We start from the raw sequence: 24,093 nt of genomic DNA, 5'->3' as shown, positions 1-24,093 counted from the left end.
GCCATTGCCCTCTGCAGTTTTCTTGTACTGGGCAAGTGTTTGGTAAGTTGCCAGCCACTAGTATGCATCTTTGTCAAGAATTAGGGCAAAACCTGATTTCTGTAGATGTTTGCTGAAGGAGTTATAGGTGGAGTAGTTAGTTTATCCACACTGGTAGTTTAGATCTTGATCCCAGTAATCTCATGTTCTTGGTTATGAGATTTGCAATTTCATTATGTTTTATTTGGATAACAATGCTTTTGCCTCTAATGACAGTCTGCATTCCAGTAACCAATCTATGCGCAGTTGGACCAGTAACCAATCTACGCACATTTAATTTTGCAGGAGGTTTAAAGGTTGTATTTTTGTAGTATTCTGTTTATTTTATCTGATGTCCCTTTAATGTAAGGAAGAATGGTAATAGTTTTATTGTAGTCTGGTTTGTCTTTGTTTTTTTACTGAGGTCTTGTAGAGAATTTTGTTAATAGTGTTTTGGCTGTACCCATTTTTTTGAAAAGTATTGCTGATAACTTTAAATTTGTCTTTCAGTGCCTGTTCCCTGGAGCATATCTTCAGAGCACTGTTTTTTTTAGAGTGTTAATGATATCTAATTTTTGTGTTGGGTGGAGGCAGGAGTTTATATGTATATATATTGGCCAGTATGTGTTGGTTTCCGGTAAACAGTGAAGGAAAGATTGCCAGAAGTAAGACATGTGACAAGTGTATCTAGAAACGGAAGTGTGTTCTGTTTTTCGATCTCAATTGTGAACTGTAGGCGTTTGTGTTGTTTGTTTAGGTGGCTGAGGAATGTGTCTAGTGTCTGGCGGCCAAGGGACCAGATCGCAAAAACATCGTCAACGTATCTAAGCCAGACTTTGGGTTTTAAAGGGGAGGAACCTAAAGCAAGTTGCTCAAATGTTCCATATAAAAGTTAGCAATGGGGGGGAGGGGGGGATAATGGCGAGTCCATAGCTGTGCCTTCTTTTTGTAGGTCGAAAGCATTTTGCCATACAAAATAACCAGAATGCAACACATGTGCAAAGAGCACCATGATATCTGGAGAGAATTTATTCTGTAAAAGAAGGATTGTGTCATTGATGGGGACATTCGTAAAGAGGGCAGAGACGTCAAAACTGACTGATAAATCATCTTTTTCTAATGTAATGTCTTTGATGATGTTTATGAAGTGTTGTGTGTTTTTGATATAGCAGGGGGGAATGATCAACAATTTTTTTTTTCACTAGAGGTCATGCAAGTAGAATAACTTGTGATCAATTCATTGTTTCTCTAGCTTACTGTATGTAATGTAACTTAGCTTGTCCTGTATATGCTCCATATAATGATCTTAATATGAAAATCGAAACGTCGGGATATTAAAAGAGTTATTTATAACATGGTTGCAAAGTCCATAATTTCTAAAATGAATGCTGATCACGTAGCACTAAAAGAAAGGAAAGCAAAAAACTAATCCTTAACACTTTTGCTAACCACATACAATTTTCAGGAATGACTTCTTGTTCTCTCCTTTTCCATCATGTACTGGAAAAAAGTCTTTCATGTCAATCCTATAAAACCTCTTTAATAACTTATATGCTTCTATCATGTCCCATTTTATACACCTATCATTTAGTTTTTTTAAGCCCATACACCTTCAATCTACTTACATAAAGAGAACTCCACAGACCTACCACAATCTTGGCCACTTGCTTCTGGATTCTCTCCAGAGCTGCTTCATTTCCATAGAATCCAGGGGACCAGAACTGTGGGCAGATGAGGTCTTATTAATGCCTTATAAAGGAGTATAATAACCTAGTGTTTATGCTTGGGTGCTGGTTTAAACTCATGTTACACTTAATGGAATAGTTATAGCATAAAGAGAAACAGTTTCAATATTTCTTCTCAGTCACAGACATCTTCAGGAAAACAATCTTAAAATTGTAATAACACACACACAAAAACACACAAGAAACAATAAGTGGAAGAAATGAAATTAGAAAAATGAAGACTAAAGTCCTATGAGGGGCACTCTATATGGGTGCTGTCAGCTAGCCTTAGATGTTAGCAGGAGGCCTAAGAATTAAAGTTTCTCAAATCTTGAGAAACTTAAATTCTAAAAAGTCTTTCAAGTTTGTATTTACTGCTATGAAGCATGACAGTTTTCTGCAATCTGATTCTGTGCAAGGTATCCAAGGTATGGTCTGATAGATATGACTAACCATAGCTGTGGTGGTGGCAGATGTAGGATGTCATCAGATCTCCCAGTCGGACCATAATATAATAAGATGCAAGAATAAGGAACCTTGTAAACCCTGGAATAGAGAGGAAAGGAAGTGGATCCATAGGAGAGCAGAGAAGGGAAACCAGCTTCAAATGAGATTTGAAGGCAGTGCAAAGATTATTTCTTTAAAGTTCTGGCTATTTTTTTCTGAAGTGCTCCAGATATAGGAAATGGTAATGGCATTACTGTAGTCTATATTGAAAGGGATGCGAGGAAGTAGAAGAGATAGATAATTTGTAGACATTTTGGCATTGTAACTATTGGACAAGAAGATTTGGTGAATAAAGGCAAGTTCTGCTGTAAGGGAAGCTTGGGTGGAACAGAAGTTGGGAGCTCTGCTGACAAGGGTTTTGATGACCCCATATTGTTGACAAGGGGCATGGTGGGAAAGTTTATGTATTATGTATGCATCTACCAGTGTGGAAGGGTTTTCTGAAAACCAGGAAAGAAAGGATACCATTGGGCAGACATGTGATTAGAGTACCTAAAAAAGGCAAGCTGTTGTTGTTTTCTTTTTCAATAATGAACTGGATTCTGGGGTGCTGACTGTTGAGCAGAAGCAAAAGGAGTTTAATGTGTCTGAGCCATGTTGCAAATAGAAAACACATTATCAGTATATCTTAATCAAACAGAAGGTTTGAGACTGGCAGTATCAAGAGCATGTTTTTAAAAAATCCTCCATATAAAAACTGGCCAGAGAGGGGAGCCCACTGAAGTACTTTCTGTTTATATAAGGTATCCTTCTAATAGAAGTAATCAGTATGGATAGCAAAATTAAAAAGATCGATACTGTTGGGTTGGGGGGGGGGGGGGCATTTTTCAGTAAATTTAGAGTGTCAGAAAGGGGAATATTTCTGAATAAGGTGGTGATATCAATAATGATATCACTACCATGATATCATTATTGTTTAAAACTAAATTCTGGATTAAGGATTTGAAATACATTGAATTTTTTTATATAAGAAGTGTGGCCAGTAAGTGGATTTAAAGATTTTGCTAACTGTTTTGCTAATTTAAAGGAGGAAGAGTCAATAGCATCTACTATGGGACAGAGAGGTTTATATGAATATTTGGCAATCCATAATATCTGGGGGGAAAGAGTAACTAAAAGGTTTGAGTTTTATAACAATTTCAGAAGACCAAAATGTCAAATTTTTTAGAAGTCCTTTTAATGTTTTTTTTTTTTTTTTTTCCCCTGAGACTTAATAGGATCATAATCTACCAGTTTATAAGTTGTGGGTCTTTGAGCAGAACATTCATTTTCCAATTATAATAATTGGAAATAAGGGCAACAGTAGCATCATCTTCGTCAGCTCTAGTCACAATTATGTTATTGTCTTTGCAGAGTTTACGTAATATGTGGGGTTAGCTATTGGAGAGATTTCTTTTTTGGTGATGACGTTTGTGATAAGATGTTAGCTACATCGAGACTGATGTTGCTGCCAACATTAGGAGGTAAATTGCACATGCCACATGATTTCTAAACTAGGAACATGCTGAGGTGCTACTGCAAATCTTATCCTTGTAACCAAGGATAAGCATATTGGCAGCTGTTTCATTGAGTCTTTTTGATGACAGTTAACAACTTGTAGCAGCTGAGAAGAACTACAAAGGTTAAATTTTTTAATATGTTTATCTTTTATCTTCTGAAATTCTTTACAGGCAGATTTTTCAGAAATATCAAACAGAATACTCCATAGCTCAGGGTTGAGAACAGAGGAGAGTTCAATCAAAGAGAGCTAATAGCTCTATTAATAGAAGATAATTTAGCACGAGTAACAGTGATTTGTTTATGAAGCAAAGCAAAGCTGATGCATCTGTAGATGAGATGGGAAATTTACTTTAAACTTAACACAGCTAGGTATAATTCCATTGTTCCTACAGTTGTCTGTTTAGCTTTGTTTGCTACATCATCTCCATGCTGAATTAGTAAACAAGTATTTAGGCTTAGGTGCTGGTTTATACTCATGCTGCACTTTAATGGAATAATTACAGTACAAAGAGAAATAATTAAAAATGCTTCTCCCTCAATATTATTGATCTTTTTAATTTTGATATCAATACTGGTTACTTCTCTTGGAAGGGCACTTATATAAACAGAGAAGGTCTCCCCTCTCCCCCAACTGGTCAATTTCTATATGGAGTAATGCAGAAGACCAAGAATATCATTTTTGGGCATCTTTAACTTATTGTATAACCAAGTGCAAAAATTTCAACAACTAACTCTAATCCAGAGCATTTTAGTAATAAGATGTGTCTGGCTCCCACTGATGACATCTTGGATTTCAGCAAGATAAGTACTTTGGTTTTCTTTCCTTTGTTTTTCACTTTGATTTTATTTTACTGGTGCTAGTGGTTGTTTTGCCTAGCCCCACTAGCATTTTTTAAGTAAATATTAAAATTGCTGGTAGTGCAATTAATATCTGCATTATGGGATTACTTTTGGCTGCATTACAGCCACCTTTTTATAGTAGTTCAAATATAGTATTTGTTGGTGGTGTAGAATTGTCTCTATATCATGGGATTATTTAATTTTCATTCTTATGACTGAAAGGTTTTTCTCTTACAATCAAATGCAGAGGTTTTAGTCCCCCCTGCCGAAATGATGGTACCAATTCCTCCCAGGGTGCAAACTCTAGGAATTGAAATTCCAGGATGTGAAGAAGCAAGACAGGTGAGTAAGGTTTTAAAAGAGATAGCTGGAGTAAATAAGATTTATTCTTTCACACCATAAGGCAGAGAGAAATATATAATTGTAGTTAAAGATGTGGAAACAAGTGATAAACTATTACAGTTTTACATTTGAAGGTAGCACGGTAATTCCTGTAATGGTGGGATGCCAGGTTATAACACTAAAAATCAAGAGATTTCCAATGAAATATATAGAGAAAGTAATGAAATTCTTATCCAGACACTCTTGAAATGGGGTAAAATCAGTAGCATACAAAAGGGTATCAGGTAAAGATCCAAACTGGTTTTCTGGTTTTCCTGCACAACTGATATGAAGATGTCCGTACCAAATTTTGTCAACATTGGTACAAGTCGAGTTATGGTGAAATATCCTGGACCAATTAGCACACCGTATATATCAGAGAGGCATAAAGAAGAGTTCAGGATCTTCCAATTCAGTCTAGTAAACATGGCACTTTCAAACAAACTATACTTGGCAAAATCACAAAAAAGCGTACAACCAAATCAGCCAGCAATTAGCCCCAAAATACCAGAACTGCAGGAGCCAGTTTCCTGGTGAAATATGAATGGAACATTAGTGAAATTAACAACAATGAATCTAGTATAACAACTGAACAGATACAAGACAAAATGCAAACAAATAAAACTATCATACAAAGAGAAACCAGAGAAAAAACAGAAAGGCAAGTAAGACAACTGAAAGAACTTAATAGACAGATAAGATCATCAGAAAGGAAAGATGAATTAATAAAAAAAAATTGAGGATAAACAAACAAAAAAAAATTAAAAGGTGCATTAACAAAAGAAACTAAATCTAAAAGAAGAAGAAATAACAAAAAAATGGAAAATGTTGTGGATTGTCAAATGAAGACTCCTCAGACTCAGAAGAGTTTATGGACTATAAGGAACAACCATCTCATGCTAATAAAGGGAAAGCAAGAGATACAATTAAAGAAAAAATAATAAAGTTTACTGATTCAAAGTTTTCTCAGTACAATTATTATCTACATGAAAAGAAAATAACTAGCTTCCAAATCAAGAATGATAGGCATGAAATTGAAATATCTGTTCTGTTGTAAGTAATGGAATGCCCAACACATTACATAATCTGTTATGCAGAGCAAGACGAGCAGCTATAGAATTAATGTTGTACTGTTTCCAATTGGTATAGATGTCACAGATTGGATCTCTGGTGTTAAAGTACCTCCATTTGATGCTATTGACTGGAAGGTGACCATATACAATTCTCCAGTCAATACCATCAAATGGAGGTACTTTAACACCAGAGATCTCTGTGACATCTATACCAATTGGAAACAGTACAACATACATTCTATAGCTGCTGCTGTTAGGGTTTATTGAATATGTTTCATGATTTATTGAAGTTCCAAGGTTCTTTGTTCTTGCAGTATCCACTACATGCCAGCAATGGAAAGAGAATTTTGATTCTCATAATTAATGAATTAAATTACCATTTATGGAAGGTTAGAAAGAAACATGGATTGGAAAACCAACAATATGACATCCAAATGCTTTATAATATTGTATTGTGGAAATTTTATTGTTTTCATTCAGACGTCAGTCAGACGATTTTTGTAGTTACAAAGAAGCATTCTAGGAGATATCAAAAATTTGGACTATGTGGTGCAGACCACCTACATTATGAAATATTCACCAGGGGGAGATAAAATTCTGTCTATTCTAGCTATGAGAGGTTTTTTAAATAGTTCCAACCTCTTAATTCAATGTGGTCTTATAGTCATTGCTGGGATGACTGAAGAACAATCCAAGGCAGAGAAGGCCAACTCAATAACCAGGTGGTTAGTCAGATAAGACAAACCAGCTGGGTAGCAGTCATCTTTGTGCTTTAGTTTCAATTGGTTTGTTGGTTGTTTATCTGCATGAGACTAGTGGGGGAAAAAAATGATGGCCTTTGGATATATGATGGTATAAAAGAGTATATAAAATGATGAACACCTCTTTACATTTTCACCTCAATAAAGGTTGAAATCAGTCAGAGTAGTGGCCCTTCCCATAATGCATAGCATTATACATGTCTATAAAGATGTGCCTTGCATTATGGGAAACTAAAGCAACTAATGTGAAGTCATTAACCTCTATATACAAGTAGCTCGGTCATGAAGTTACTTCGTGTACAAACTGTGTTTGCTTACAGTTGGATAAAGAATGAAAGAAACCAAGAATATAATTTCTTGGAATCTTTAACTTATAGTATAACAAAGTGAAAAAACTTTTAACAACTAGCTCTAATCCAGAGTATTTTAGTAATAAGATGTCACACCTTTTGACTACTTGTATATGCAAAATATATGACTTCTGCATTATTCAATCTTTGCTGGGTCTGGCTTCTATACTGATGCTATTTATTAATGCTTGTCATTGGTTATGACATGATGAGATTTCCAACAGCATAATATGCCATGAGAAACTATTTTAGTTTCTCATGCCTATGCCATGAGAAACTAATGAGGACAGGGATCTTGGAGTTTTGTTGGATAGGAATTTGAAGTTCAAAAGTTATACTGCAAAAACAGCAAATACAACTAAGAGGATAATTACAATATTGAAAAGAACACTGACATGTAAGGATAAGGAAATCATTTTGCCTCTTTGATATGACTGAAACTGGATGTGAGAAGATTCGGTCTCCTAGGTTCAGAGGAGATAAAGAAACTATGGAAAATGTGCAAAGAGTCATTACAAAGATTATATCTGGTTTATGGAATTCAGATTATGAGGATAGACTGAGAGTATGTGGACTGCAGACACTGGTAAACAGGAGAAAGAGGGATGATATGATAATGGTTCGTGACATTTTTCATATACAAAAGAGGGGGGACAAGGGGGGATGGCATCTGTGAAAGTTAAGTTTGTGCGCAGTTAAGAAAAGGATGGGAGTGAGATATTTCTCTCACAGAACAGTAATTATGTAGAACAGTTTGCCTGTTGAAGTAGTGAGTGCACACACTGTGAATTAAGTTTAAGAGAAAGTATGACAGCTGGTGTGGGTAAGCTTCCCTTGATGGATCCTTGTCTCCCTGGAGGTCTGATAATAATAGTATGTAGTACCATAAGGCAGGTGATTATTAATTGAGAAGGCAGCTTGAAGCAGTGCTATAACATGAGAATCAATAGTGCATGGGAAATGGTCAAAGGATGCTACATCTGACTACATTCCCAGATCAACAGAATTAAATGCATGAAAGTTAGATGAATGAATAACATATTAATGCAAGAACTATGTATAAAGAATTTGCTCTGGATTTGATATCATCAGAAAAGTGACAAAGAGAATGATAAATGAAAAATGACAAAGAGCCATATAATAAAGTAGTATAAAGAGCAGGTTAACAGAGACATTGGCATGGTAGAGAATACAAAATCAAATTATGAAAACAAGTTAGCTGAAAAGGAAATTCAAGAAAGAAAGAATTTCATTGCTGTGTAGCAAGTAAAAGGAATAATAATCATGAAAGAGCAACCTTAGTGAATACAGGTAATAGAAACATCAGATACACAAGAAATAGCTCCTTTAAGCAAGGTATATATATTCTGGACAGACTGGTTACCTTGAGACCAAAGAGGAACTGGACCAAAGAGTAGAGGTAATGCTGTTAAACGAGTTCTACTCTCTCTCTCTCTCTCTCGCTCACACAGTAGTTGAACTGGATGGGCTATCAGCATGAGTGCTGAAGGAATGTACAAAAGAGTTAGCAATGCTCTCAAGCTGGTTGTTCAACTTGACTTTGCAGCACATGCAAGATTCTTAATGAGTGAAAGCAGAGCAAGATAATTCCATTATATAAGGGCAGAGCTAAGACTGATGCAGAAAATTATAGACCAATTGTTACACCTGATATCTTGAGAATATAGTATTCTCAGTTATCGTGGTGTAACATGAAAAATAAATAACACAAATAAAACCCCCTGCATAATAAGGATAATTTAATTAATAAAATATTCTTGCATCCAGTATAAATTGAGTGAAATGTAAAGGTCTATTGTTTAGTTAAGATAACAAAAGAAAGGAATGTATTAAGATGTATTATAACTAAACAAGGAATTTGTATTAAATAAGTAGCTAACTAAGAATTAATATAGTAATGCGATTAAGAATGAAAGAGTTAAGTGTATAAGTATAAAAGAATGAGTCCTAAAATGCGCTATGTAAGAGGCTACAGATTAAGCATTAAGTAGAATTCTGAGAAAAGGTTTGAAAAGGGGTTAAGATAGAGGCTAACAAGGGAAATAACGGAATAACGCTTAGGGCCTATACCCGGATAGAAACTTCGTTACGAGTTGCCGATCAAAATGACGTATGGCGGCAAAATGCTATCCAATTGGTAGACAGACGGAAAACAAGTAGGAGGTGGGAGAAAGAAGTAAGAAAGGGCACCGTTAGGGGAGCAGCTATAAAAAGGTTGGTAAACCCCCCCCCCTCGGGGGGGAATTTTGTTTCGAAGAGTAGGCTCTCTTGGTTTTGGGGGAGGACGTTTAGATGGCCAAGGAGGCTTGAGGCATTTTTGCCTTTTTTGCCAGAGGAGAAGAAACGTTTGGATAGTCGCGGTGGTTTTCGTTTGTTTTTCTAGTGGATTTCACGGTGTTCCTGAGTGGAGAGATATGGCTTATATCCTCATGCCACAACAAGGAATCGAAGGTGAGCGGGAAAGCTATTCCCGTATTCCTATGTAGAAAGCGAAATATACCATAAAGTCATAGGAAACTATGAAGATATCGATGTCCTCGTTTCGGATAGTACAGCCGACGGCGCAAATTGTTCATAAAGCCCTGAATTGCAAGAAGTAAGCAAGCAAGTTTGTTCAGTAGGAGGTAAAGGCCCGTAAGTGAAGTTAAAGAAAGGTAATGTGAATTTTGTCTTATGTTAACCAGAAGTTGTTTGTGATAGGTGCCATTGTCATAATACGGAACTGTTAAAGTGATTAGGGAGAAAATATAATAGGACTTTAGAATTTGATAAAGAGTGTTATAAATAAGCTAGCTAGTGTTGATAACTTGTGAATAATTAATTATCCTAAGAATCATGAGTGCCTACTATATTGTAAAGGGAAAGTTAATGACATAGTTGTGTGTTAATGAAGTAAATGGTTTTGTTAATATTGAGTTTGATTAGTGTAAATTGAGTAATCAAGTAGACTGAGGAATTTGAATGCCTAGTGTGATGTGTAGAGAATCGGAATTGTCATAAGTATGTGCTAGAGTAGTTAATGACTTTGTTAGTGCACTTGAAGTTGAATAATCTATTAATGTGTGGTGATCTAATCTTTCCATGTTAAGTGAGTTCATGTTTTGTATGAAATTTTGTGGCGGCATGATCGTAGTAACTTTTGTCGAATCATAGCCCAACAATTTGTATTGAAAGATAATTTTAGTGTATAAGTAATATAGTTGAGTAATTTGATATGTACCATGCTTAGAGAAATAATAAACCTTTTGTTTAATGGAAAAGAAAGTTGTCTGATATTGCTAATCCAATGCACCGCTTAGAAACATTCGAGCCTAACCACGCGGGGAACTAATGTTAAGAAACGGGAAGTTTAAGGAGTTAATGTTGAGTAACAAGAAATAGTGTCACGACTGCAATAGTTACACTTTCAGATATTTGAGTTCCTTTCTCTGTTTATGTATAAAATATCTTAAACTAAATATCCCAAAGGGTGCAGTTAAAATACAAATACTAGGGATATTACGGGGAACAATAACTCAGATATTAATAGAATCCTAGGTAGTGTCTTGAAAGTAGAAGTTAGGAGAATATAGACGAAGACAGTTTGTAAGTCAAACAAAATCATGAGATAGGGACATAACACAATTAGTAACTCTGGTGTGGACTTCAAAGCACTGGAAAGGATGGTTAAGAACAAAGATGGGAAAGCAACACTGAAATCTTCTATATAGAAGAGAATCATTTTGTTAAGGTAGGCCTTGTTGGAACAATCTGTTATATAATAGAGTGAGAGCAGAAATGGAAAGGGGGAATGGATATTCGAATGCTTTTGGATTTTGCTAAGGCATTTGATATGGTTCTGCTAAGGGAGAGTGATAAGAAACACACAGCTGATACAAAAACTCTGCAGACCAATTTGAATATGTTTGAAGATTTGTTATGTAGGCAAAAAAAAGTGAAAGGTTATGCATTTTGGATAGAGGACAATAGTAGGCTGAGTTTTATATTAATGGGAATTTGCTGGAAATTGTCAATGAAGTTAGAAATTTGGGGGTTATTGTGGATTGTGAGTTAAAGTTGATCAGCTAAATTCTAAGGTGGGTAAGTCATAGCATCAGATAACAGCACTGTTAAAGAGAATATTAACTTGTAGGAATAGGAAAGTCATTTTATTGCTTTACAAGGTTTTAAGACCATATTTAGACTACTGTGCTCAGAAAAGGTCACTTGAATTCAGATGAGATGAGGAGACAACTGAAAAGATCCAGCAGAGAATAATCAAGATGATAACTGTCTATGGAGTCATGCTTATAAGGAGACAAACTGAAGAAATGCAATCTTTAGTTTGGGGAATAGATGGAGGAGAAAAAAAAAAATATAAACATACAAATTAGTAAGATCTTTTAGTATAGATATAAGTGAGGTTTTATAGCTTATGGATGGTGTAAGTAGAACTCAGGGTTATCCCTGGAAACTGGCTAGGGGCATAGTTAGGAAGAGAGCATGCGAGTACAAGGTTACTATTAGATGTTATAAAGCCTCCATAGCTCAGTTGGTATAGATGAAGTCCTTTTGGTCAGAAAGACCTGGGTTCAATTCCTGTCCATGATATGAGGAACCTTCATCTGGTCTCTTTTGACTAAAGGTGAGTTAGCCAGTCTCATACGGAGGTAGAGGATTTGTCACCTGGAAACTAGGGTTTTATGTCCCTCAGAACAGGCAAACCAGCCCATATAAACACACGGATCTAGAATCAAAAATACATACTTAATCCCTCATTAGGAGGACTCAACTAGTCCTAAGGGACAGTAGAGGAATGGGGGAACCCCATATGAATAAATAAATTAGATGCTATGAGTGCATCTCCAGTAAGTGTGATTAAAGAGAGATATGTTAGGTATTTAATTATGAATGTCTACATCAGTCCTCCCTAAAATGAGTCCTTAAGACTTCCTGGAGTAGCAATCATAATATTAATAACAAACAGATTAAAAAGTAATGAAAGAATCAATCAATCTTGATCTGTATGCAATGGCTTTTTATCATCACATCACAAAAATTGAAGTGATGTGATGATAAAGTGATAAAACTTTATCATCATAAATGATAAATTTAATGATAAAACTTGCTACAGTGAGAGTTTCCAACTCTCACTATAGCAAGCTTGGGAACATTATTATTATTATTATTATTATACAGTATCTTCATGAAGTCTGGAGACTCATCGTGGGAGACCCAAACTTTTATACACAAAATCTATCATATCTCTCCTTAAACTCATTCGCTGTCAGGGAACTCATAACTAATTCTGGCAATCCATTCCACTCATTCACCACTCTCCATTCAAAAAATGTAGTCCACATACTCCTACTAACTTACATAGATGGCCCGTAGTTCTCTGACTGCTTGTAATATATTGAAAAATTTGCATCTTTGTAACCTGTGACCCACAAACCTTTAACCCATCCTCATAGGGAGCATTCTACAGACCTGTCACCAGCTTAGTCACTCGTCTCTGAATCTTCTCTACCAGCTCCTGGTTCCTAAGAAACCCAGGTAACCAAATCTGTGCACAGTAGTCAAGATGTGGCCGAATTATAGCCTTATAAAGAGGGATAATAACTTCCCATTCTTTACTTGTTAGTGTGTTTTTCAACATCCGAGTAATCCTTTGAGCCATTTTTAACAACTTTTACAATACATCCTTTGAACTTTGAGTCTCTGTCCGTGATTATTCCTAAGTCCCTAGCCTCATCAATTTCCTGCATTCCAATATGATACACCGTATGCAACCTTTTCGACCTGAAATGCATAACCTTACATTTTGCAATATTAAAGTGACAATTATTAACCTTTGCCCACAATGTCAAATTATTTAAATCATCTTGCAGAGTATCTACATCACCTCTATCAACTAGTGCTCTCCCTGGTTTTGCATCATCAGCAAACAATGAATATTCCCTCTTAAATCTTTCCCTATATATCACTGATATACAAACTAAGTAGTACAGTGAGCTACTGTACTATGAAGTACTTAGATTCCACTCTACCATATACTACTCTCCCGTGTGTGTGTCAGTCATTCCCCACCCACCCACTCACACACATATCCATGCTACTTCATATTCATTCCCATTTGCTTCAACTTTTGTAATAGTTTTCTATCAAATGCCTTTGAAAAATCCAGCATGTAGCCATTTCCTTTATCCAATTCTGCTGTCACTGTATTATAAAATGTGAATAAATTATTATTATTACCTGACACCTCCAGGGAGTCCAACGACTCATTGAGGGAGGGTATCTACTCTAGAACTCTCCATCTCCACCACTCAATCCACCAACTACAGTGAACCACATCATCTACATCAATGCCATCTACTGCCCCCACCACCACTAGTATTTTCAGAGACAATCACAAACATCCTTGCCCACAGCAGGATTCAAACCTGCAGCCTTTGGCTAGAGAGCAGATATGCTAACCACTCAGCCAACCAAGCTGGCTGCCCATTATAGAATATCACATTCCTATCTGCTCACTGTTGGATTTCACCTTTATCCAAATTTTCCAATACTTGAAAAATCACTACTGATATATTATTAACTGGTCTGTAGTTTGCTACCAATGTCTCAAAGCCACCTTTATACAATGGTGCTATCTTTTCCACTTCTTCGCATTTTCCACTCCCCTGGAACCCTGCCAGAGCTGAAACTTAGATTGATCAACTCTTCGTCAGAGGCGATGCCAATTCTCTTGCACATTCACGCAGTACAAGAGCTTACATGCCATTCAGACCAACTGCTGTGTTCACATTCATATTTTTCAATATGTTGAACACCACTACCTCTTCATTTACCTCAATTTTGATATGCGTCTGTCACATCAACAACTGCAAAATCTCTACCTGGATGATACACCTTTGCAAAATGATCACTCAACAACTCAACTATTTCTTTTGCCTCTATCTCCATCTTACCATAGTCATTTTTACTCTTACTTGCCACATAACAAAAAAATGCTTTTGGGTTTACTTTGGCCTACTTAGCTAATTTTCTCCATTAATCTGATTTGGCCTTTGATTGTGTGTGTGTGTGTGTGTGTGTGTGTGTGTGTGTGTGTGTGTGTGTGTGTGTGTGTGTGTGTGTGTATATATATATATTCCCTCCATAGTGTTTTCTTTTTTTGCAGCTCTTGCTTTATATCTCTACTCATCCACTTAATTCCCACTTGGTTTATCCTCCTGACCTTGGGTATGCAGTCTGATACTGCTTCTCTCAATCTCTGACTGCATTCCCATGCACTATTGATATTCTTTCCTTGTAGCCTCTCAAGCCATGGCACTGCTCCAAGATGACTCCTAAATCTATCACAATTATCAGCTTTGTTCAGAATAAACCCTTTCTTGACAGAGAATTCCAGTTTGGCAACTTCCTGATCATGTATGCTATTATGTTTATGAGAACTGGAGATCTGTTTTCCAACATTCCTATGTCGATCGGATGTCCACACTAAGCACGGTGTCAATATGGTGACTCCGAGGGAGCTTAGAGCTACCAGGTTGCATAACGAGAAGCGAATTGGCCCAGGGCGAAAACGCAGCAGGCAAAAGCTTTCTTTTAAGTCGGCCTGGTTGGCCGAGTGGTTAGCATATCTGCTCTCCAGCCAAAAGGCAGCGGGTTTGAATCCAGCCATGGGCATATTATTATTTGACACCTCCCTGGAGGTGTCAAATAATAATAATAATAATGTTGTGATAACAGACTATATTATCATATATTCTATTCTATTGTGTTGGATCTGATGCTATTATCAGACCAACACTCTCAAAACCCTTGTTGCCTCTGTAACATGTTATTTCATGTAATTATACCTTAGCAACTGTACAAATTCCACTTCCATCTTGCCATATCCCCTTTCCTCCCTCCAATCTATGCCTCCTTAATTAAAGTCTCCCATCTGCATCTTCCTGCGATCCTCCCCCCCTGTGGACCAGCCAGTCTCAAATGAATCATCTCCCCATAAAATCCTCTTTAACTTCTAATTTTGTTTGTTGTAATTTTTCAGCTATCATTAGCAATACCCCAACTCCTGTCCTATTCCCTCTATCCTCCTTGAAAATACAATACCCTTTTCTACTGCTGTAACTATATCCTTTTTTGTCAACCAGGTCTCACTGGTGCCTATAATTTTTGGCCAAGTTGAGCTAACCAATCCCAAAAATCCTCTCTCTTATTTCTAATACTTCTTGCATTTGTATACATGCATTTCAACATTGCCTTGTACCCAAAATTACCTGTGTGTAATGTCATTACCAACCCATTCAAATCGGAACCCTGTGAAACTGCACTTCCGCATTGCATAATCGTTTCTGTATACACACTCATTTATCACAGAGGTGGCCAGACACATGCTTGATTGCATCCTCTATGAATAGTTTTTTTATAGTGGAGAATTTTCTATAATTTTCTTTGGAAATAGCATTGTGTTTGTAATAATGGTATTTGCTATAGTGGGAGTTGAGAGTATATGGAATAATATTATTTCTAACAAAAATATCAACTTAAACAGAATAAAATTACCAGGGTCTATGAGCTGTTCGACCACCATTAATTACACATACATTGCTTCCACAACGTTGGTGAAACAGAAGTTTATCTTCACTCATATGAGAACCTGGAATAAAAACAAATACTGAGTTCACTTCAAAGAGAGAGAGAGAGAGAGAGAGAGGGGTGGGGATTTGACAAATATGCTCACCCACTCACCTGTGACAAGAAGATTTTGCCAGCTGGCAAGTAGGTGCAGACTAGACAAAATAGAATTTTTTTTAAATTTAATAAAAATTAAATTTATAAACAAAATCTTTTTAACTTAAAAAATACATGCAGTATTCTTACTGACTTATAAAACATATTATTAAAAAAAAATTAAAAAAAAAAAATGGGAATCTTAGGTGAGTACATCTTTTGTGCAGAAAGTAGGATTTTACATAATTTGTCAAAGATATTTTAATGCAACCAATGTAATCATAAAATTTAAATACAGCTAATTCTCTTTCTACATGGCCTTTTTTTACATGATTTCAAAATAACACAGTTTAGAAAACAAAAGCAATTCTATTGTTACAAGATATACAGATATCCCTTAATGTGGTTTTGCTTAACGTGGCGAAATTAATTGCGGCAATCCCATTATATATGCGGCAAGAGTTTTGATTAATGCGCCTTTAACCCTGCAGAGCTCGCAGCTGATCTGACAGATACATGCAAAATGTTTAATATAAATATTCTTACACAATTCAGTGTATAGCTAGCTTGGAGGTCATAAGTAGCTGTGGATTCATACGAGTGATATTCCGCACTGTTTTTTGCTGTCAGTTTGGTTTAACACGTTACATAAAAGTTTGTGATATTTGACAGTAAATTGTATCTGAGAGATACCGCGATCTCCAATGTCAGTATAGTATGGTTTAGTTTTTTTTTTTAATTCTTTGTTCAATAATTTCTAGATTGTAACTGAAAATAAACAAACCATAATGTATTACTGAAATAGAGAGCCAAAGGCTTATTTATCATACATGTCCTCTAGGAGATGTGCTTTACGTTATGGAAAATACTAAGGATAGTGATCTGGAGCTTACTCCACCTTTACTACGAGTTGCCCAAAAGGTTGCTTATGCTTGCATCCACCGAAACTTTTAGTTTCTATATATTCGGCACGGAACTCTTGTAGTTTCTATATTCGGCTATGAAATAATGTTGGATTTAATTTGTACCATCATGTATTATATTCGCAGTGTTTTTTCTTTATGTTTTATTGTTTGTTCGCTGAGGTCTGGAGAGTCATTTTGCTTGTTATCATAGAATTTATACCAATAAGAAAAAAACCGAAACTGTTCAAATGACTCTTGATAACTTCTTTTGATAAAAAATTTGCAGTAAATAATGTAGGTACAAGTATTTATTAAACATTTACTTTGCATTCATTTTTTATCTTTCCTAAAAGAGTACCATATAAAACGAATTATTAATACAGTAATCGATCATGGATGAATTGTAATTTTTACCATTGATTATTAGATTTGATTAACCCGATTTTGATATACGCGGTAACATTGAGGGATTAATTAACTGCGTTAATCGAGGGATACCTGTATTTTGATTTAACATGGTTCAAATGGTGCTTATTTTTAAAATTTCTGTTTGAATTCATTCTGTTATAAAGGGTATTTCCACTATAATTATCATTTCCTAGAACAGTACACATGTACTTAAACTCGAATTTTGGGGAACCCCCATCGATTTTTTAAATATCAGGGATTACTCTATGCTACAGAATGTAGACAATTGTGACGACAACTAAAAAATCAGTTTTTGTAATTACAATTCCCAAAGTTAAGCCGACAAGATGATCCATTATATTCACTTGCTGTTGGTTCCTGGAAGCAGAAGGGTGCTATGCTGATTCCTAGAAGTTAAGTTGGTCCGTTACGGGAGGCCTGCCTATATAAAGCTGCTTGGAAGGAGTTAAGCTGTTTGTTAAACAATCATTTCTTGTTTACAATTCACAATATTTACACATTTTGTGTTTTGTTCATGAAAGTTTTGTTTGTGCAATAAAGTTATACAGGCATGTATTAAATTTTGAAGTTTTGTATGCATGATATCAAATTAGTAAAATTAATTATTGATTATTTTCAGATATTTTCATATCATTATAACATTAATCACAATGTCAGATAATTAAGTTAGACAGAAGAAGAAAAGAAAATTATTTCTTTAGAAACTAAGATCCAAATTTTAGATCATTTAGCAGCTGGAGAAGGTTCAACATCCTTTGGGAAATATTTTGGATTGAACGAAGCTACCTTGAGAATAATTAAGAAAAATGAAGAGGTCATTAGAAAATCTGTTCCTTATGGAACAAATTTAGGTGCCAAGTCTTCATCGTATATGAGAGACAATACATAAGTGAAGATGGAAAAGGCCCTAGTGATGTAGATAGAAGGTTGCTCACAAAAAGGAATACCTTTAGAAATGTGAAATGTCATCAAACAGAAAGCATTATGGTTGTACAAACAGATTCAAGAAAAGGAGTCAACAAAATCAAACAACAATTGTGATTTTTCTGCAAGCACAGGTTGGCTTACAAAATTTCTCAAAAGATGTGTGCTTCATAATGTAAAAATAAAAGGAGAAGCCGCATCTGAGATGAGCTTGTAGCTAGGGAATTTCTTTCAAAACTGTCCAAAATTATTGAAAATGGTGGCTATACTCCTAATCAAGTTTGGAATGCAGATGAGACCGGCCTTTTTTGGAAAAAAAATGCCAAGTAGAACTTATACAGCAAAATCGCAAAAAAGTATTGGTGGCTTTAAAGCAGCTAAGGATCGTGTGACTCTATTATTTTACAGCAATGCTTCAGGAAATCATATATTAAAACCATTACTCATTAATCGATCCCTAAGACTGTGGGCAATGAAAGGTGTGGATTTTAACACGTTACAAGTGCATTGAAAGGCAAATAAAAAAGATTGGTTACAAAAGAAATTTTAATAAATGGTTCCATCTACTTAAATTAAGGGGATATTAAATCCCGCATAGTTTGAAATGAAGCTTATTAGCTCTTTATACTTAAGTGGTTCCATCTATTTTTTTTCCAGAAGTTAAATGTTATTTGATGAAAAAAAATCTGGACTTTAAAAGTTTTATTGATTATAGACAATGTGCCTGTCAATCCTGTTTTAGAACACCTGAATGTGGAATTTTGTTTTCTGCCACCTAATACAACATCCTTAATACAACCACTAGACCAAGGTGTGATCGCTACCTTCAAAACTGACTACATAAGAAGACCATTCCAATACATTTTGGATAAACTAGATAAGGATAATTTTCTGACAGTTACTGATGTGAGGAAGAAATTTTCTATCTTGGATTGCATCAAACTTGCTAAGTTGGCATTATCAGAATTGAAACAATCAACTTCAAATACATGCTGAAAAGCTACTGGGCCAGAATGTGTAAAAAGTGAAAAAGAATCCTTCTCCACCAACTGCATGTGTTAATCATCAGATTAACACATGCAGTTGGTGGAGAAGGATTTGATGATTTTTCGTCTGCAGATATTAAAGAATTGATGGATGACAAGGCTGTTAGTGATGACAAAATAATAGAAGCTTTGCCTTGAGAATCTCGATAAAAAAGAAAAAAGTGATCATGATGAAGGGATTCTACTCACTGCAGGATTAATTATAGAAGGGCTTCAAAAGGCTAGTAAATTGCTAAGTCATTTTCTTATAGATGATCCAAATACTGAATGAGCTGAACAGTTTAAATGTGAACTGAACTCATGTATGGTGCAATATAAAGAATTATGCAAAGATCTGGTCAAAACAGGATCTCAACGATTAATTACAGAGTCCACGGTAAAAAAAAATCAACCTTCAGAATTATTGGAAATTTGTGCTAATTTAGTTCCTTTTACTGAAGAAAACGTTTCACCATTGCAGTATGAACAGGACAGCCAAAGTGTTTCAAGTGATGGAACTGATTTAATTCCAGTCTCACACAAAAGAATATGGCTACTACAATAAAGAGCCAAGAGGCAATTTTTATTTATTTATATTTTAATTTTTTTTTTCTGGCAGCGTAAATTAAGTTAAGGGGATAACAAATCCCTCATTATTTTAAAGATGGATACGAAACTCGGAGATCGAAATCTAAGAGTTTCATGATGAAGAACTATCGGCGAGTCCAAGCGTAAGTCATCACCTGGGTAGTACAACACTAGGGCAACTCATTGCAAAGGTGGAGCAAGCTCTAATGAATCTGGGTAGTGACCTCTCCTCGTAATGTAAAACAGTAACATCTCCTAGGAGCTGCGTTTTACATTATGAGAAAATATTAAGGATAGTGATGGAACTTGCTCCACCTTTGCAACGAGTTGCCCTAGTGTTGTACTACCCAGGTGATGACTTACACTTGGACTCGCCGATAGTTCTTTGGCATGAAACTCTTAGATTTCGATAGATTTTGATCTCCAAGTTTCATATCCGACTTTAAAATAATGAGGGATTTATTATCCCCTTAACTTAATTTACGCCAGCGAAAAAAAAAATAATAAAATAAAATAAAAAATAGCCTCTTGGGCTCTTTATCGTAGTAATAATAATATATGGGTACACCAGTCAGGCAATTCATTAGTAGGGGTATATGTAAGTTCGGTTCACTTAAACCTTGGTATTCCAGGTCTACCTACTCACTGATGAGACCTCAACAAAGGTCGAAACCGGTCTGGGTAGTGACCTCTCCTCATAATGTAAAACAGTAATACATCTCTTAGGAGCTGCATTTCACATTATGAGAAAATATTAAGGATAGTGATAGATCTTGCTCCACCTTTGCAACAAGTTGCCCTAGTGTTGTACTACCCAGGTGATGACTTACACTTGGACTCGGTGATAGTTCTTCGGCATGAAACTCTTAGATTTCGATCTCTGAGTTTCGTATCCGGCTTTAAAATAATGAGAGATTTATTATCCCCTTTAAGAAAGATATATATGTATATACTTTAAATAAGTATTTAAAATAAAAAAATATTCCATTGAAATTAAATAGAGTTTTATTCAATGATTTTCATATGTTTTGTTTGAAAATAACTTATTTTTTGTATCAGGTTTTCACATCTGGAACCATTCTTCTATTTTTTCATATGCACTGCATTCTTTTCACATGGTTTTCATTTACCCGTTTTTTTCTGGAACTGATTTACCATGTAAATGGAGAATTAGGTGTATATTATTATCATTAGACCTCCAGGATGTCAAGGACTCATTGAGGGAGGGCAAAAGTCACATACATCAGCTGTCTTAATTTCTCTTAAACTCATTCACACTAGATGCATTCACTACTTCAACAGGCAAACTATTCCACTTGCTCACAGTTCTATGAGATTTCTCTCATACCCCTTTCTTACATCCAGCTCTTACTCCTTTCTTAACTGCACACAAACTTAACTTCCATGGATGTCTTCCCCTTGTCCACTTTCCACCTTCCATATAATGAAAAATTTTATCAACCGTTCTTTTATAATATCCTCTCAAAAGTTTATCCAGCTCTATCATATCAGCTCGCTTTCTCCTACATCTGAAGCCCAAATACTCTCAATCTATCCTTGTACAAGGGTGGTCTGAAAAGTTCTCGGTCTCGACCATAGATGGCAACGCTATCGGCAAGATTTTTTTCCCTAAGTTGGTATGTCTGTCATAAGCATTTATGTAAAATTGCAAGTCATTCTATCAAGTAGTTTGTTTTATACAGCTGTCTGAAACAAAAGTTTGTCTATATTACTTGAAATGGATAAAATTGATATCATGTGTTATAAAATTCTTTGTAAAAGAAGGTTAAATACCAAAAGAAATTCATTCGAAGTTCAAAAAAGCTTATGGGCACTCTTCTCCTTCGTTATCGATAATTAAGAAATGGGCTGCCGAGTTTAAACGTGGCCGTACTAGCCTTGAAGAAGATTCACTTGAAGGACATCCAAAAAGTGTAACAACACAGGAAATCATTAATCAAGAGCATGATATGGTATTGGATGACTGGCGAGTCAAAGTGCGTGAAATTGCTGAGACTATAGGAATTTCAAAAGAACGTGTAGGATATATTTTGCATGAAGAATTGCAAATGAAAAAGCTTTGAACAAGATGGGTGGTGCGCTTGCTCACAGCAGATCAAAAATGTACTCGGATGAAAATCTCTGAACAGTGCTTAGAGCAGTTTAACAAGAATAAAACTGATTTTGTGCATTAATTTATTACTATGGATGAGACTTGGATTCACCATTACGCACCAGAATCCAAACAGCAGTCAAAAAAGTGGACAGAAGCCAGTTGTTTAGTGCCAAAAAAGACAAAGTTGGTTCCATCAGCAGGAAAGGTCATGAAATCGGTGTTTTGGGATGCTAGAAGGCATTTTGTTTAATAATTATCTTGAAAAGGGTAAAACAATAACTGGGCAATATTATTCCAAAAATTTAAACAGACTAGATGAAAAAATTCATGAGAAAAGACCCGGTTTGCAGAAGAAAAAAATCATCTTTCATCAGGACAATGCACCTGCCCACAAAGGTGTTTTGGCAATGAGAAAATTAAGGGATCTGCACTATGAATTGTTGGAACATCCACCCTATTTCCCATTTATGACTGGAATATTTGTCATGGGGAATAGGAACTCCCTCTGACTTCTATCCCTTTCCAAAACTAAAAATCTTCCTTGCTGGTCAGTGCTTTTCTTCAAATCAAGAGGTGATTGATTGCAGCTGTAGAGGGATATTTTACAGATCTTACTGAGAACCACCACAGGGATGGGATAATGGTGCTGGAACATCGCTTGAATAAATGTATTAGTCTTAAGGGAGATTATGTTGAAAAATAAAAATAATTTTGAAATTATAAATTTGTTTTATCACTATTAGGCTGAGAACTTTTCAGACCACCCTCGTAATCTGCATTCTATAATCTTTGCACCATTTCCACAACTTCTTTATCCCCTCCCAACCCAGGAGATCAAATGTGTGCGCAGTAGTCCAAGTTTGGTCATATCAAGACCTTGTGAAGAGGCAAAATGACTTCTATATTTTTACCTGTCAATGGTCATTTCAACATCACAAATATCCTCCAATTGAATTTGCAATTTTTGCTATGCGACCTCTGAAATTCAAATGTCTGTCCACCATAACTCCAAGATCTCTAGCCTTATCAGTTATTCCAAGCATAATTCTGCCAATATAATATACCTTTGAATATCTCATCATGCCCAAGTGCATACTGAATTGATTGATTGAATTCAAAATTTTCAAAACAAATTTTAAATATATTTTTACAGATAAAATCAATATTGAGTATTGAGAAGAAAAAAAAAATAATAAAACATAAAGCATGATGCAACGTAATGTAACAAAGAACACAAAAATTAAGCAAATATGAAAAAAAAAATACGAGCTCAAGTTGTCCATTAGCGTTTTCATTATCTAAATATTATAATAAAAATGCTATAGACTGGTCGCAAACTTCTAATATCCATGTGTGTTATGAACTCGAAAAAAAAGATTATCGAATCTAGAGAAATATCCCTCGATTTATCCCATATTAACAACAGCCTTAGCTGCAATCTTTCTGACGCACACATTGCCACTGTCCAGTATTGGTGCACTCGTGACAGCTCATGCACGTAGTCAACTTCAATTGGAACTTCAGCACGCATTCCTGTTTTAAAATGTACTATTGTCTTTTATACTAGATCTGTTGATGTAATTTTATCACATCTCTGTTATTTTATATAATTCTTTGCCTGTGATACCTGAAGAAGGTGATTTATTCAATGAAACTAGTAATATCTTAACATTAAACCTTATTCTTTTTCATTCTCGGTATATAGCAACAAAAATTATTTTAATAAACCTTATAGATGCTGAGATATGTGTATTTTTAGATACCTCGAGCCTGGACACTGTGTGTGCATGCACGTGCGTGCAGTTGACCCTTGTTGGGGTTAAGGGAACAGACCCCTCAGGTTGTTCAAAAATCCATGTATAATTTTTCACTTCCCAAAATCTTAAGTACTAATAGCCTACTGTTGACTGGAAGCCTTACTGATAACATAAACATGTATTTTGTATGGTACTATATTCTTACAACAAAATAATCTAGAGAAAGGAAAATGCTATTAAATTAAATCATAAGTGAAAATACATTTACAGTGCTGTACTGCATTTGTCAATACCGTGAGTTTATGATGTCTGTTTACAAGATGAATTATGCTGCCCTGGTTGGCCGAGTAAATTTGGCTGCGGATTTGAACCCGCATCCAAAAAGGCTGCAGGTTCAAATCCCACCATGGGCATGGATGTTTGTGATTGTCTGTGGAAATACCAGTGGTG

The 24,093-nt window shown here is 35.5% G+C and overlaps 1 protein-coding gene and 1 pseudogene across 3 annotated transcripts in view; one reads left to right on the top strand and one right to left on the bottom strand.

Moving 5' to 3' along the window:
• The window catches only part of Neurl4 (neuralized E3 ubiquitin protein ligase 4), a 646,806-nt gene that overhangs the window by 428,345 nt on the left and 194,368 nt on the right, over nucleotides 1–24,093 (bottom strand). For all 3 annotated transcript variants that reach the window (XM_090397278.1, XM_090397280.1, XM_090397281.1), the window contains one exon: nucleotides 15,732–15,825. In XM_090397278.1, coding sequence (XP_090253404.1) covers nucleotides 15,732–15,825 — 94 coding nt within the window. The remainder of the gene's footprint in view (nucleotides 1–15,731; nucleotides 15,826–24,093) is intronic.
• LOC150104077 (signal recognition particle RNA) lies at nucleotides 14,674–14,766 on the top strand (annotated as a pseudogene).

The sequence above is a fragment of the Typopeltis vanoorti genome, chromosome 8, assembly GCF_054136105.1.
Source record: "Typopeltis vanoorti isolate ZY-2024b chromosome 8, IOZ_Tvanoo_1.0, whole genome shotgun sequence".
Taxonomy (NCBI): Eukaryota; Metazoa; Arthropoda; class Arachnida; order Uropygi; family Thelyphonidae; genus Typopeltis; species Typopeltis vanoorti.
This window is presented reverse-complemented; position numbering and strand designations above follow the sequence as displayed.